Here is a 16,018-nt window from a genome sequence, read left to right as displayed (position 1 = left end):
ACATAATTATTCCTGCTTGTCTTTGTGTTTCGTCAATCATTGTCTCATATTCATTTACTCATTTCAAGGGTTAATTTCTCAAATGGACATTTTTTGCATTTCAAGTGTTATTTGTTTAAGATTGGGTGTTTAACCATTTCAAAGGATTTTTGTTATATATGGGAATTTACTCGTTTCAAGGGCATATTTCTCAAATGGTCATTTTTGCAGATGAAGGGTTATTTGTTAAAGTTCATCAAGTTGCTCATAAGTTGTATTTATATGTTTGTTATTATTTATTCTTATTCCCCAACCCCTTAACCTAACCTCTTATAATCTTAGTGTATTTAGTAGGTTCTATCATATGTTCTTATTCCCCAACCCTTTAACCTAACCTTTCAGATGTAGTTTATTGTGTTTTTTGACGTATTTGTTGAATATATTATCCTTTTCCTAACATTTCAGATGTAGTTTTGTTTCTCCTTTTTGTATATTTTTACCCAAACCCACCATCCCACTTAACCTTCTTTCCTTCTTTTACTTTGTTTTCACATATAAGTTCATTCTTTATCTTAGTAATAATAAAATTACAATAGTAAAGAATCAGATCTACTAAGACTTGAAATTGAGAAAAACAAGAGAGCAAGTGAGTGAGAGCATGAAACGAGGAGAAAAGAGTAAGAGAGAGGGGGGGAGGAAGAGCATGGGAGCACTAGACTTGAATTTGAGAAAAGAAAAACTAAGTGAATGGGAGCATTAAGACTTGAATTTGAGAAAGAAGAGAGCATTTGAGCAAATGAGTGAGAGAGGAGGGGAGGAAGAGAGAGAATAAGAGAGAGAGATAGAAAAGGAGAGTTAGAAGGAGTAGGAGAAACAAAGTAAAAGAAGGAAAGAAGGTTAAGTGGGATGGTGGGTTTGGGTACAAATATACAAAAAGGAGAAACAAAACTACATCTGAAAGGTTAGGAAAAGGATATTATATTCAACAAATACGTCAAAAAACACAATAAACTACATCTGAAAGGTTAGGTTAAAGGGTTGGGGAATAAGAACATATGATAGAACCTACTAAATACACTAAGATTATAAGAGGTTAGGTTAAGGGGTTGGGGAATAAGAATAAATAATAACAAACATAATAAATACAACTTATGAGCAACTTGATGAACTTTAACAAATAACCCTTGATCTGCAAAAATGACCATTTGAGAAATATGCCCTTGAAACGCGTAAATTCCCATATATAACAAAAATCCTTTGAAGTGGTTAAACACCCAATCTTAAACAAATAACACTTGAAATGCAAAAAATGTCCATTTGAGAAATTAACCCTTGAAATGAGTAAATGAATATGAGACAATGATTGACGAAACACAAAAGACAAGCAGGAATAATTATGTAAGTTAGAACATGTCTGGTTGGACTAGATAAGTTAGGATACATCAGTTTGGGAATGTAAGATTAAGTTAGGTAAAGCAAGTTAGGTTAGGTTAGGATAGGTAAGATAAGTTATGTAAGTTAGGTAGAGCAGGTTAAGGTAGGTTAAGCAGGATAAGTTAGGTTAAGTTAGGTAAGTTAGGTAAGGTAAGGTAAGTTAGGTTAAGCTGGTTAAGTTAGGTAAGTTAGGTAAGGTAGGGTAAGTTAGGTTAGGCAGGTTAAGTTAGGTAAGTTAGATAAGATAGGTAAGGTAAGGTAAGTTAAGTTAGGTTAAGCAGGATAAGTTAGGTTAGGTTAGGTAAGTTAGGTAAGATAGGTAAGGTAAGGTAAGATAGGTAAAGTTAGGTTAGGTTAGGTAAGTTAGGTAAGATAGGTAAGGTAAGGTAAGATAGGTAAAGTTAGGTTATGCAGGTTAAGTTAGGTAAGATAGGTAATGTAAGGTAAGTCATGTTAGGATAGGTAAAGTTAGGTTATGCAGGTTAAGTTAGGTAAGTTAGGTAAGATAAGTAAGGTAAGGTAAGATAGGTAAGATAGGTAAGGTAAGGAAAGTTAGGTTAAGCAGGTTAGGTTATACAGGTTAAGTTAGGTAAGTTAGGTTAAGCAGGATAAGTTAGGTTAGGTTATGTAAGTTAGGTAAGATAGGTAAAGTTAGGTAAGATTGGTAAGGTAAGGTAAGTTATGTTAGGAGAGGTAAAGTTAGGTTATGCAGGTTAAGTTATGTTAGGATAGGTAAAGTTAGGTAAGATAGGTAAGGTAAGGTAAGTTATGTTAGGAGAGGTAAAGTTAGGTTATGCAGGTTAAGTTAGGTAAGATAGGTAAAGGTAAGGTAAGTTAAGTTAGAATAGGTAAAGTTAGGTTTAGGAACGTTACGTTAACTAAGTAACACTGGGTGGAGAGGATAGGTTACGTAGGTTTGAACAGTGTAGTTCAGAAAACAGTTTTAGGGTAAAGCGACTAAGGAAATATATTTTAACAGAAGTGCAGGTTTGGTATGAAAAGCTGAACTAGTTATATTTTGGAGAGAAATTTTATGACTGAAGATGTCTTAAAGAATAACATGATGGAAGAATGAGAGTTTCTTTGATGAACGAAGGTGTCTTAGAGAACAACTTTTGGAGAACGAAGGTGAATTAGAGATCACTTTGATGACTCTGAGAATAACTTTGGTCAACGAATATGGATTGGAAAGTTTCTCTAATGAACGAAAGAGACTTAGAGATTAACTTTTATAATTTAGAGAACACCTTTGATGCCTTAGAGAAACAACATTGATGTCTTAGAGAACAACTTTGATGAACAAAGATGTCTTAGAAAGCTTCTCTGATGAACGAAAAGATACTTAGAGAATAACTTTGATGACCGTATTTAACTTTTTTTATGGCTCTGAGGACAGTTTTGTTGAACGAGGATGTCTCAGAAGGCTTCTTTGAATAACGAAGGTGACTCTGAGAATAACTTTTTGATGACTTTGGGAATGACTTTGTTATCTTAGAGAATAACTTTGAGGGCTTAGAGAACAACTTTGATGAACAAAGATGTCTTAGAAAGCTTCTCTGATGAACGAAAAGATACTTAGAGAATAACGTTGATGACCGTATTTAACTTTTTTATGGCTCTGAGGACAGTTTTGTTGAACGAGGATGTCTCAGAAGGCTTCTTTGAATAACGAAGGTGACTCTGAGAATAACTTTTTGATGACTCTGGGAATGACTTTGTTATCTTAGAGAATAACTTTGAGGGCTTAGAGAATGTCTTTGATGAACGGAAGGTTACTTAGAGAATAACATATCATGACTGAGAATAACTTTTGATAGCTCTTAGAATAACTTTGATGTCTTAGAGAATAACTTTAGATGTCTCTGAGAATAACTTTTATGAACGAAGATGTCTGAGATTAACTTTGACGTCTCTTGGAATAACTTTTGTGGACATGAGAATATCTTTGGATAACTCTGAGATTAACTTTGATGTCTTTGAAACAACTTTGATGAACGAGAGTGAGTTAGAGATTACCTTTGTTAACTCTGAGATCAACTTTGATGAACAAAAATTGAGTTAGAGATTCCCTTTGATAACTCTAAGATTAACTTTGATGACTTTGAGAACAAGTTTGATGACTGAGATTAATTTTTAACGTCTTTTGGAACAACTTTGATGACTCTGAGAATAGCTTTGATGACTCTGAGAATAGCTTTGGGTAGCTCTGAGAATAACTTTTGTTGTCTTAGAATAACTTTTGATTGTTCTGAGAATAACTTTAGATATCTCTGAGAATAAGTTTGATGAACGAAGATATCTTACAGAGCAACTTTTATGTTTCGAAGAATAACTTTGATATCTCGAAGAGTGCCTTTTGGTGTGTTTGAGAGTGTCTTTGATGCCTTGAGAGGTGTCTTTGATGTCTTAAAGGATGTCTTTGATGTCTCAAAGGATGTTTTTGAGTGCAACTTTGGTGTCTTTGAGTAAGTCCTTGATGTATTGAAGAGTAACTTTGATGTCTCGAAGAGTAACTTTGGTGTTACGGAGAGCACCTTTGACTATTTTTCTTACTTAACGACATATAATTTTTACGAAAATGCTGAAAAAGTTACATTTGACTATTTTTCTTTCTTAGCGACATATAATTTTAGTTACGAAATGACAAGGAAACATGATGAAGAAACTATTTTTTAGTTGACTGATGAATACTTTTAGTTAAGGAAAAAGACAAAACATGACGAGGGAGACTATTTTGTGCTCCCAGAAGTATAATGTCAGTTAAGAACAGCGATGAAAGATATCTTTGACTATTTTTTCTTACTTGACAAAACATAATTTTAGTTAGGAACAATGATGATGAATATGACTTTTTATGTTGATTGATGGATAATTTTAGTTATGACATGACAATGAAACATGAAGAACACGGTTATTTTCTGATGACTAGGGAATAAGTGAAGTTATGAACAGTGTTGGAAAGATTCCTTTGACTATTTTTTGGTTGAATGGATAATAAGTTTAGTTGAGAAAAGAGGAAAGTGACTATGTTTTAGTTGATTGGTGAAAGATTTTTAGTTAAGAAGTTACAAGAAAGGTTTGTCTTTGTAAATTTGGAACTGAATAAAGTGTAGATTTGTTTAAGAACGGGGTTGGTGGAACTATTAAGTTTACTACGAGAATTACTTTGACATAGTTTGCAAATAAAAACTGGGTGACTAAAAATGTTGAGGGAACTGTATTGCAGTATAATATTATTTGACAAAGAACTAGTTAGTGAATGGAAGAAACAAATTGGTTTAAAGAAACAAAGAACAAAAAAAAAAATTGAGGTTAAGTAGGGGAATGAACACAGTGAACATACGGTGAACATAGAAAACATGTAAGAAAAAGTTTATGAATAGAGTGAACATGCAGGGAATATGAACTTATAGAGAATATGAAGACATGATAAGGAACATAGGGAATACAAAGAATGATCACTGAACATGTGAAGAACAAGCTAAGAACATTGAGAACATGAATATTGAGTATAAAAGTTATACAGAGAACATATGATGTACATGAAAAACATGACAAAGAACATAGTGAACATACGGTGAACATAGAAAACATGTAAGAAAAAGTTGATGAATAGAGTGATCATGCAGGGAATACAAAGAATGAACACTGAACATGTGAAGAACATGCTAAGAACATTGAGAACATGAATATTGAGTATAAAAGTTATACAGAGAACATATGATGTACATGAAAAACATGACAAAGAACATGACTCTGACGAATTTTGCTAGAAAACTGGACTCTGATGAATTTCGATCAAGAACTGGACTCTGATGAATTTTCACAGGCCTCTGAGACTTTGGCCTTAGGCGATCTGAGGGGGCCCCTGAATGAGCGTAATAACGATAGTGTGCCCCAGAGTGAGCGTTTGGCTGTTTTATTAATAGCGAGAATGATTGGCGAATACTGGGAATAAACTCTTTTATTATAAATTGTGTAAACTAAGAATTAGATGACTAAATAAATTATAAATAAATAAATATGTTTTATTAACGCCTAATGTATATATATAAATTATTACGGTGGCGAACACTGACAATGACTGGTAGATGACAGGGCAGGTAATCAGGTGATGATTGCCTCGGGCAGATAGCCTGGAGCAGGTAGCTGGGGCCAGCTTAGATAGTCTCGGAGACAGTTTCAGTAATAAAGGTTACATTGAGATGCTTCGGTTGATTTGTATAAAACTAACTGGTTAATGAAAAAAGGAACAAAACATTACGATGTCAGAAAAATAGGAAGAGAGAATAATATGAAGAGGAGAGAGAGAGGGTGGAGGGACGGTCCAGATATTATGGAGAAGATAAGATAAGATAAGAGGCGACCTACACGAAGCGTCTGGCTGGCTGGCCTAAGGTAAATAAAGGTGACGCGAGAGATTGTGAGGTAAGGGGGGGAGGGAGGAGGTGTGAGGTACAAGCGGGAGAGGCAGGGGGAGGGAAAACCCTGGCCCGCACAGAACATTTGGGACCTGAAAACCCTGGCCCGCACAGGTGATTTTCTAAATTTACCTGAAAACCATGGCTCACACAGACGAATTTTGTAAGTTGAAAAACAGGTAAAATATGTCCGTAGAGTTCTCCTGAAAACCCTAAAACGCTACACACGATATTTGAATTTCTCCCGTATGGCCTTTAACAAACTTCTAAGTCTCGGAAATTATTTTCATCATAAGAACTTTAACAACTTCTAAAATCTGTGACACAAAATTTACCTGAAAACCCTCACTCTTACGCGGGATATTGAACCTCCAAACCTTGGCCCGCACAGGTGATTTTGGACCTGAAAACCCTGGCCCGCACAGGTGATTTTGGACCTGAAAACCCTGGCCCGCACAGGTAATTTTCTAAATTTTCCTGAAAACCCTGGCCCGCACAGGTAATTTTTTCCCCCCCCCCAAAAAAAAATGACCTGTGGACTGCCATCCCTACTATTAACAGACGCATCCCAACAGACGGAGCCCAACAGACGGAGTCCAACAGACGGATCCCAACAGACGGAGCCCAACAGACGGAGTCTAACAGACGGATCCCAACAGACGGAGCCCAACTGATGGATCCCAACTGACGAAGCCCAACAGACGGATCCCAACAGACGCATCCCAACAGATGGAGTCCAACAGACGGAGTCCAACAGACGGAGCCCAACAGACGGAGCCCAACAGACGGAGTCCAACAGACGGAGCCCAACAGACGGAGCCCAACAGACGGAGCCCAACTGACGGAGCCCAACAGACGGAGTCCAACAGACGGAGCCCAACAGACGGAGCCCAACTGACGGAGCCCAACAGACGGAGTCCAACAGACGGAGTCCAACAGACGGAGCCCAACAGACGGAGCCCCAGGAGTTTGACTGTTTTGGGTGCAGTGGTGAAGTTTTGTACGTTCGGACACTGCTTCTATAAGTACTACACAATTGTTAATATCGGATTGTATTTCCACACCCTAAAGCGATGAGACCAATTCATCACTATTGGCTGAGCAATCAGTACAATAATCTAGCAATATCCTCATCACAAATGCGGCCACTGGGACAGGTAGACTGATCGTATTGCTCATGACGGCTGAGAAGGTTCTGAGGCAAGACTGATCTTTTGAAATGTTGGCAGTAGGTCACTAGAGACCTGTGTTGGTAACAATAATAAACATTTTATCTACTGAATGGATTTCCGGATTGCCAGATGTTTAGGTCGATACCCAGCACACACACCTGATACCCAGCCCACACACCTGATACCCAGCCCACACACCTCATACCGAGTCCACTTACCTGATACCCAGCCCACACACCTGATACCCAGCCCACACACCTGATACCCAGCCCACACACCTGATACCCAGCCCACACACCTGATACCCAGCCCACACACCTGATACCCAGCCCACACACCTGATACCCAGCCCACACACCTAATACCCAGCCCACACACCTGATACCCAGCCCACACACCTGATACCCAGCCCACACACCTGATACCCAGCCCACACACCTGATACTCAGCCCACACACCTGATACCGAGTCCACACACTTGATACCCAGCTCACACACCTCATACCCAGCCCACACACCTGATACCCAGCCCACACACCTGATACCCAGCCCACACACCTGATACCCAGCCCACACACCTGATACCCAGCCCACACACCTGGTACCAAACCCACACACCTGATACCCAGCCCACACACCTGATACCCAGCCCACACACCTGATACCCAGCTCACACACCTGATACCAAGCCCACACACCTGATACCCAGCCTACACACCTGATACCCAGTCCACACACCTGATACCCAGCCCACACACCTGACACCCAGCCCACAAACCTGATACCCAGCCCACACACCTGATACCCAGCCCACACACCTGATACCCAGCCCACACACCTGATACCCAGCCCACAAACCTGATACCCAGCCCACACACCTGATACCCAGCTCGCACACCTGATAAACCAGCCCACACACCCGATACCCAGCCCACACACCTGATTCCCAGCCCACACACCTGATACCCAGCTCGCACACCTGATACCCAGCCCACAAACCTGATACCGAGCCCACACACCTGATACCCAGCTCGCACACCTGATACCCAGCCCACAAACCTGATACCCAGCCCACACACCTGATACCCAGCCCACACACCTGATACCCAGCCCACACACTTGACACCCAGCCCACACACCTGATACCCAGCCCACACACCTGATACCCAGCCCACACCCCTGATACCCAGCCCACACCCCTGATACCCAGCCCACACACCTGACACCCAGCCCACACACCTGACACCCAGCCCACACACCTGATACTCAGCCCACACACCTGATACCCAGCCCACACACCTGATACCCAGCCCACACACCTGATACCCAGTCCACACCCCCTGATACCCAGCCCACACACCTGATACCCAGTCCACACCCCCTGATACCCAGCCCACACACCTGATACCCAGCCCACACACCTGATACCCAGTCCACACCCCCTGATACCCAGCCCACACACCTGATACCCAGTCCACACCCCCTGATACCCAGCCCACACACCTGATACCCAGTCCACACCCCTGATACCCAGCCCACACACCTGATACCCAGTCCACACCCCCTGATACCCAGCCCACACACCTGACACTCAGCCCACACACCTGACACCCAGCCCACATATGTAAAAATTAAAACACGACGACGTTTCGATCCATCGTGGACCATCACACATAATGGTCCAGGACCGACCCATACATCAGGGATTTTTCATTTTCAAATGTTTGGGTTTGGTATTTTTTCCTGAGATGTAATTACTGAGCTGCCATGAGCTGTGGTAATACTATCAATTAAACGCCCAAACGCTGCTAATTGTCGTTGAAGCAAATAGCAATAACTTTCTTACTCCTGTCTTATTTGGTGTATACTGTATACTACTTCCTAAATCTGACTGTTGTTGGTAATTGCAGATTGACAAGAATGATTTGAACCAAACAAGCACTTGGCTTCAGTCTAATCAGAGAAAGGACGGTTGCTTCAACAACACTGGTAAAGTCTTCAGCAAGGCCATGAAAGTGAGTATTTTTCTCATGCATAACACCGATTGAAAGAGAATCATTTGGAGAAATGTGAGAATTTGAACCATCATTCTGGTGAGTCCCAAACGCTCTAGAACGCCAGGTCACATCCTGCATTGTTATAAATTATTTCCTTTTTGTAATATAACGCTATTGTAATTTATTTGTTTATTGATTTAATGTTAAAAATATAAAAAAGGACGTTGAATAAATATACACCAGTATTATGAAGGAGACTTCAACAAGTTCCATATACATAATGCTGGAATAATGTGATCTGTTGTGGCATTACTCTTTCATGCCACACATGTCACACATGTGTGATATGTCACACGTTGAAGGCTAAAGTCTCATTTATGTGGGACTTAAATGAGGAAATTAAATGGACTGGAACTTATTAAATGATACTTTAAAAAAAGAATGCAAAATAGATGAACTTATAATTCCTTAGCTTATACAAAGTCCTGCCAATCCTCTTGTCTTGGGATGCCATGTGGGCTTTACTTATTAACACCAGGATACTGATGGAAGAAACACAATGTACCTGTTGGCATTTAAAACACATCAGCATTGTAGTTTACAATGGATTACATGATAAAACACAGTTCAGTGACTCTAAATATTGGTTCTCTTTTAGTATCAATAGTTCTGTCAGTCTAACCTCGGTCTTAAACTGCATAGCTAATAACTGAGAGCATGTGTAGTAATTATAACAACTAGTTATATGATACAAGCAAGATATTATATGCAAATATGCAAGCACTTATGATAAATTAATGATAAATGTGATAGCAATTGATAATTTATACAAATGAATTATATATATATATATATATATATATATATATATATATATATATATATATATATATATATATATATATATATATATATATATATATATATATACATTATATATATATATATATATATATATATATATATATATATATATATATATATATATATATATATATATACAGATATTTGTACATATATTCAGAACAAATTGTAAAGATTAAGATAGGTGCTCACTTGATTGCTTGATTTTTCCCCTCTACATAACGATTAACAATTTATATGGACATATTAAGGTCATAAGAGCATGCAATTTACCAATTTACATTCTACAAACACTTAATAACTGATGTTTGTAACTAATAATTATCCAGTTATTAACTATAATTACTATTATAATAATAACTGTAATAACTAGTAATAACTAGTAAATAACTAGTTATAACTAATTATAACTAATTATTACTAATAACTAGTTAATACTAATAACTAGTAATAACTATAATAACTAATAAATATCCAAATTGAGAACTGATGCTCAACTGACCAGTTGCCAGATTATCTCTCTTCTGATGAGATTAGCCACAGTATTTTAATGATATAACCGCATTGCTGCAGTGAATAGATACACGCTGTAGAGTTTTTATGAGGATTAAGCTATCCGTGGTATTGGTGAGCGGTCAACAGTCAACACATGCTGGGGGGTACCGCTCTCTACACTCGTATTTAGATGAATGTATCAGTAATTTCTTCTGATTTATAGTTCACCACGTCCCTGAGTGTCTTAGGGAGCTATTCTGGTGATTATTATATTGTTTGTGCGGTGTTAGTCTTATTATAAAAGTCTCAAGCATCGTCACGTGTTCACTCTGTATGTAAACAATGGGTTCTGGGCCTCAAGGCGCTCGTGGACGCTTGCTCTCGGAGGTAGTTCCTCCCTCTCTCAAGTGATAGAGGCCAACATTGAATATGGATAAATAATTGTTAATGTCTAGACAGAATATTGAGATCAATCGGGATTGAAAGATGAATATGTATTGGATCTAATGAATATAGGTAGTACTAGTAGTACAGATTGATTCTTTATTTAAAACTTGAAAATACATCACCAGAAGCCCAAAACATGTTGCAATGGTACTTCAATTAAGACAGCTTCTTATTGAACCTTATAGATCCTTGAAGATAAACGAACAAAGTCACGTAGGCATCCATAAGCCTAATGGTGGACGTGACCGTTGTGGTATTGTCGTGTAGGATCTAATAGATGATTTTGATATAATTCTGATGTAGGATTCAGATGTATGATATAGAAATAATTATTCTGATGTACTTCATTTCTATGATTATAATAATGATGTAGTTGGCGGAAATTTTCCTCACACTGAATGTTTACATAAACAATAATCATTTGAAGCACCTTTTTTCCGATCACATGTCTCTCAGCAAATCTCTCCAGAGATTTTTCGCTCTGGTTTGACGTTCTGGACTCTTCATGCGTGGAGTTTCTTACTCTGATCTTTCGCCATCTGTATGGCGAGCTATAAATAAGCTTAAGAATCATAACTGCCTCATTTGTCGCAGGGGCAGTATAAGGTTTCACTCATTTGTATCACTTTATGGTTTGCCTTCAGTTTTGGTGGTCCTCTCTCTTTTAATCTAAGTTGTTTGTTGGTCAACATTATGTGCTGAATACTGTCGCCTCTTTGTAATTCGGTCTAGGAGGAGCTACTTTTGCTGTCCTTTAGGGTCTATACTATCTTGACATCATTTTCCAAATTGTCCCGTGCAATTGTTCACCTTTGGCCTGCTCATTTTACTCCTTGACCATCTTGGTCTCTGGATCAGGGTTTTGTCGTCTCCTCTGTTCTCGGTTGTCCCTTTGGTCTATGACTTCTCATTGGAGGTCTTTGTTTTTGTTGGGCATTGCTTCCAGTTGTGGTGTTGAGAAGCTTCTCGCTCTCCTCTGGAAGTGTGCGTTTTGTTCTTTCGTCCATGGCGTATTTTTTCCTCTGTTTTTTTTTTTTTTTGGTCAGATTGAGACGGTTGGCGTTTAGATGGGCCCTTTGGGTATTGGTCCTTGATTTGTTTGGAAGGGAGTGCATCCTTTGTTGTCTGATTGCAGCACTTCACGGTTTTGTATTTAGAAAGCCGCAGTGTGTCTTTGGGCACGTGTTATTTGGGACCTTGCGGCTTTGGCGACAGTATTTTCTAATTTTTCGTGGGCTTCGTTTTTTAAGGGCTCTTTGGATATACCACGAATCATTTCATTACCTGGTTTTCTTGGTCCCTTTGAGCTTGTGTTGACCTTGGAAGGAGTTTCCCTCATATATGTCAAAGATCTACCCACCAAAGGTGGGCTGATCTTTGCTCTCTTCCCTGGTAAGTCCCATTTTTAGCTTTTCAGAGGTAAGCTACAGGGAGCCACAGTTCAGCCCCTCCTAGAAAAACTGCATTATATAAAATGAAACCCCTCTTCTGAGGGTCATTGGTGGGCCCATTATTTTTTTTTTATTTTTTAAAAATAAAACAAATACCAAAACACACAAAACACAAAAGAAATCCGGTACATATATAAAATAACAATGAAGAACAGTAAACAGGGACAGTAACAGGAACAGTAAACAGCATCAGGAACAGTTAAAAACAAAAAAAAAACATACACAAGCGACACATAAAAAATATAACACAATACAGGGCAAAACCCCGATATCCCGACACGGGCATCATTAAAACCAAGTCTAAACAGAACACAGATACTTAGTAACATATAACAGAACACAGAAAAATACATAAAATAAAAAACATAAATAACATAAAACACACTCAACCGAATACAGAAAACAGACACATAACAGACGTGGATAGATGACCACGCACACAACGCCAACCACACCACGCACACACATTAACAAAGGAGCACAGGACAAACACACGACACAAAAATATATACATAGAGACAAAAGTACAGAAAACCCTGAACACGCACACGAAACACCCACGCAAACAACAAGAAAAATACACACACAACCACCCACACCACAACTGCACACCACACACCAACATAACACCCAGATACAAAGAGCACAGGCCAAGGCGGACCAGGACCAAAAAAAAGCTGAAAAACTAAAAAACTGAAAAACTCAGGTCCACGCAGAAGCCGAAAACAGCCCCCAAACCCACACTCCCCATGCACACCGACACACTCGGTGCCCGGAGGCACCAAAACACACCACACACGCACAGGAGCAGCACCACCACAAGGAATACACACACAACCACATGCAACCCCCGCCAAGGAGGCCCAAAGGGACGGGGAAGGGAACACACAGCTAAAGCAACCCCCTGAAACCTCCTCAACCCCCCAAACCCATAACAACGCCCCAACCCCTCCCACGACCAATCACCACCGCCCAACCACCGACGCACCGACGCACTCTAAAGCAACCCCCTAACATAGGCATCCGTAAACCACTGACCAAACTCTGCAGGAAAAGCGCGTTGCAACCACCACCAGGTAAACCACATGCACCCTCACAAAAAAAAAAAAAAAATGCGAGTGACCCCATAACCCTCCCGCCTCCCAACCCACACACAAAACACATAATCCACAAACAAAACACAACCTTTTGCACACCCTCTGCGAACAACCCAGAAAATGCAAGAACAAAAACTGCAAAACACCACTCCGACACTCCGGTCCACAAAACATCTCCAGGACATCCTGATACCAGGCAACCAACCCCTGCAACTGGTCACAAAAATAAAAGACATGCACCTGCGATTCACTAAAGCCACAGTGCACACACGCCGCAGAATCACGCAAGCCAAGCAAACAAAACCGTTCATTTGTCACCAGCGACAACTGCAGAAACTGCAACATTAACTCCCGCTGCTGAGGCGCCAAGACCCTCCCCCTCAAACACGACCAGATGCCACCCCAATCCAACACGGTAACAAGTCCTCCGAGGCAACAACACCCCATATACAGCCTTACACAAAAAGGAAAACAAAGAAAGGATGACGGCAGAGCGCCCGAAGAATCTCCACAGCCCAAGAATAAACAGGGGGGGTAAACAAAGCTACCTCCCAACTAACCTCCAAATTAACCAAGCAAAGCAACTGAACCGAATGGAGCAGAAAAAAACAGCGCATTTACCCCCCCATCCTCGCCTAGAACCAGCCCCTGACACAGCGAGACCCAGAAGAGGGCCCTGGCCTTAGTAAAGACGTCGGGAATACCAACACCTCCCTCCCTCACCCCTAACACCAGCGTCGAATGACATACCGGCTGATAATGACCACACCACACATACTTGTACACCAGCCTCTCCAGATCCAAGGCCTTCCGGCGATCCAAAGGAAAGCACCGAGCCATCAACCACCACACTCGCAACAGAACCTTACACGCAACAACCAACGCCCGCTGGTAGATCGTCAACTGACGACACGACAATAACCCAACCGCAACCCCAACTGAACGAGAGACAGCTCCCCAATTCCTCTTCATGGAATGGTCATAAGAGGCAAACCAGGTAACCCCAAAAACCCGAAGCGACAATACCACCGGAAACCCCGACCCCCCCTACACCAGGCGGGAGGCCCATTCACCGATACCCATCAAACACAACTTTGCAGGATTTGCCCCCGTGGCAGACTCAAACCGCAGGAGAACGTCCTGAACAGCACCAACCGAACCCACTGAAGCCACAAACAAAACGGTATCGTCAGCATACCTGCAAATAGGCTGCCGAAGAGGCCGAAGGCAGAAGAGGAGGCACAATCAAGGAACATGCCTTGACCGCCCGAAAAAGACGTTCCTGAAAAATCACATACAAGAGCATAGACATGGGGCACCCCTGATGCACAGAACGGCAAATCGAAAAAAGGAACTAAAAAACCCATTCACACAAACGCGACTGTGACACCTGGCATACAACATGCGCACCCAATCCACAAACATCGACGGAAACCCAAACCGCTCCATCGCACGGAGCTCAAACGTCAACGACACCCGATTGAAGGCCTTCGACCAGTCCAAGCTGATCATCGCCGCTGAAAAGCGATACTCGGACGAGTACAGAAGCACGTCACGAATCAAAGAATTGCAATTCACAAGGGCACAACCAGGAACACCACAAAACTGCTCCACAGAGAGCACCGCCGCCCGACAACGCCACCGCGACAAGCTAAAACCTTAGACAAAATCTTATAATCAACATTGAAGAGCGTAATAGGCCTCTAATTCGAAAAAAAACTGCAAATCGCTCGGCTTCGGGAGCAGCCGCACGATCCCGTCATAATAGGAGTCAGGCAGGGCACCCACCTGCAGACAAGCCTGCACCACCTCCAAAAGGACCTCTCCCAACACATCCCAAAAGGTAATATAGAACTCAATGGGAAGGCCATCCACACTGGGTACCTTTCCCGTACGAAACGACCGGACCTCATCCAGGAGTTCCCCCAACGAAACATCCCTCACCAAGCGGGCACACTCCGCCTCTGACAAACCAGGGTACACCCATCCAAAAAAAAATCTGCGAGCACACCATCCCCTTGCACCACCCCATAGAGCGCCTTCAATTCCCGCCGCATGTAAAGCAGAACCGCCTCCATGCAAGAAAAAACAGAACCATCAGGTGGCCGAAGGCCCGTAAGAAGAACAGAATCCCTCGCAGCCTTCTCACACCCTAAAAGAAAGGGGAAGAGCCTCTCCCATCCACATGCTCAGCCACACGAGCACGCACCCGAACACCTTCAGCCAACTCTGTATGCAACCTACAAATACGCTCCTTACACTCAAAAATCTCCCCAAAGCAGTCAACCCCAGCATTCAACCGCACATACACACTAGACAGTCGAGCCTGAAGCAACCCGCAGCAGGCCAAACCTCCTGGCTGCCTCCTGCTTAGCGACAACGCCAAAAAACCTCCAACACTTCACCTTACACCACTCCCATCAAACGAAGAGAGAAGAGAAGGCAGCCCTCCAGGCACGGATCCCAACCAACCAGACCCAAAACTGGGCACATATACGCGGACAACGTAACAACCAACAATTAAGTTTCTTCCAACCCAGACCTGACTCCGGTCACCAACAAGTACCACCAACAAACAATGATCAGACAAAGATTTTCAGAATGAAATAATTGAAAGTAAGTTATGTGTTAGGAACTGATGATTGAATTTGCAAGAACATG

At 41.3% G+C, this 16,018-nt stretch overlaps 1 protein-coding gene across 1 annotated transcript in view; it reads left to right on the top strand.

The window, feature by feature from the left end:
- LOC138357698 (alpha-2-macroglobulin-like) overlaps window positions 1-16,018 on the top strand; it is a gene marked incomplete at its 5' end in the record, with an annotated part of 75,161 nt that overhangs the window by 37,933 nt on the left and 21,210 nt on the right. The window contains 1 exon segment of the mRNA XM_069314686.1: window positions 8,917-9,021. Within this exon segment, the coding sequence (XP_069170787.1) occupies window positions 8,917-9,021 (105 nt within the window).

This window comes from Procambarus clarkii, chromosome 79 (assembly GCF_040958095.1).
Source record: "Procambarus clarkii isolate CNS0578487 chromosome 79, FALCON_Pclarkii_2.0, whole genome shotgun sequence".
Taxonomy (NCBI): Eukaryota; Metazoa; Arthropoda; class Malacostraca; order Decapoda; family Cambaridae; genus Procambarus; species Procambarus clarkii.
Note: the sequence above shows the minus strand (reverse complement) of the source record. Positions and strands in the feature narration are given on the sequence as shown.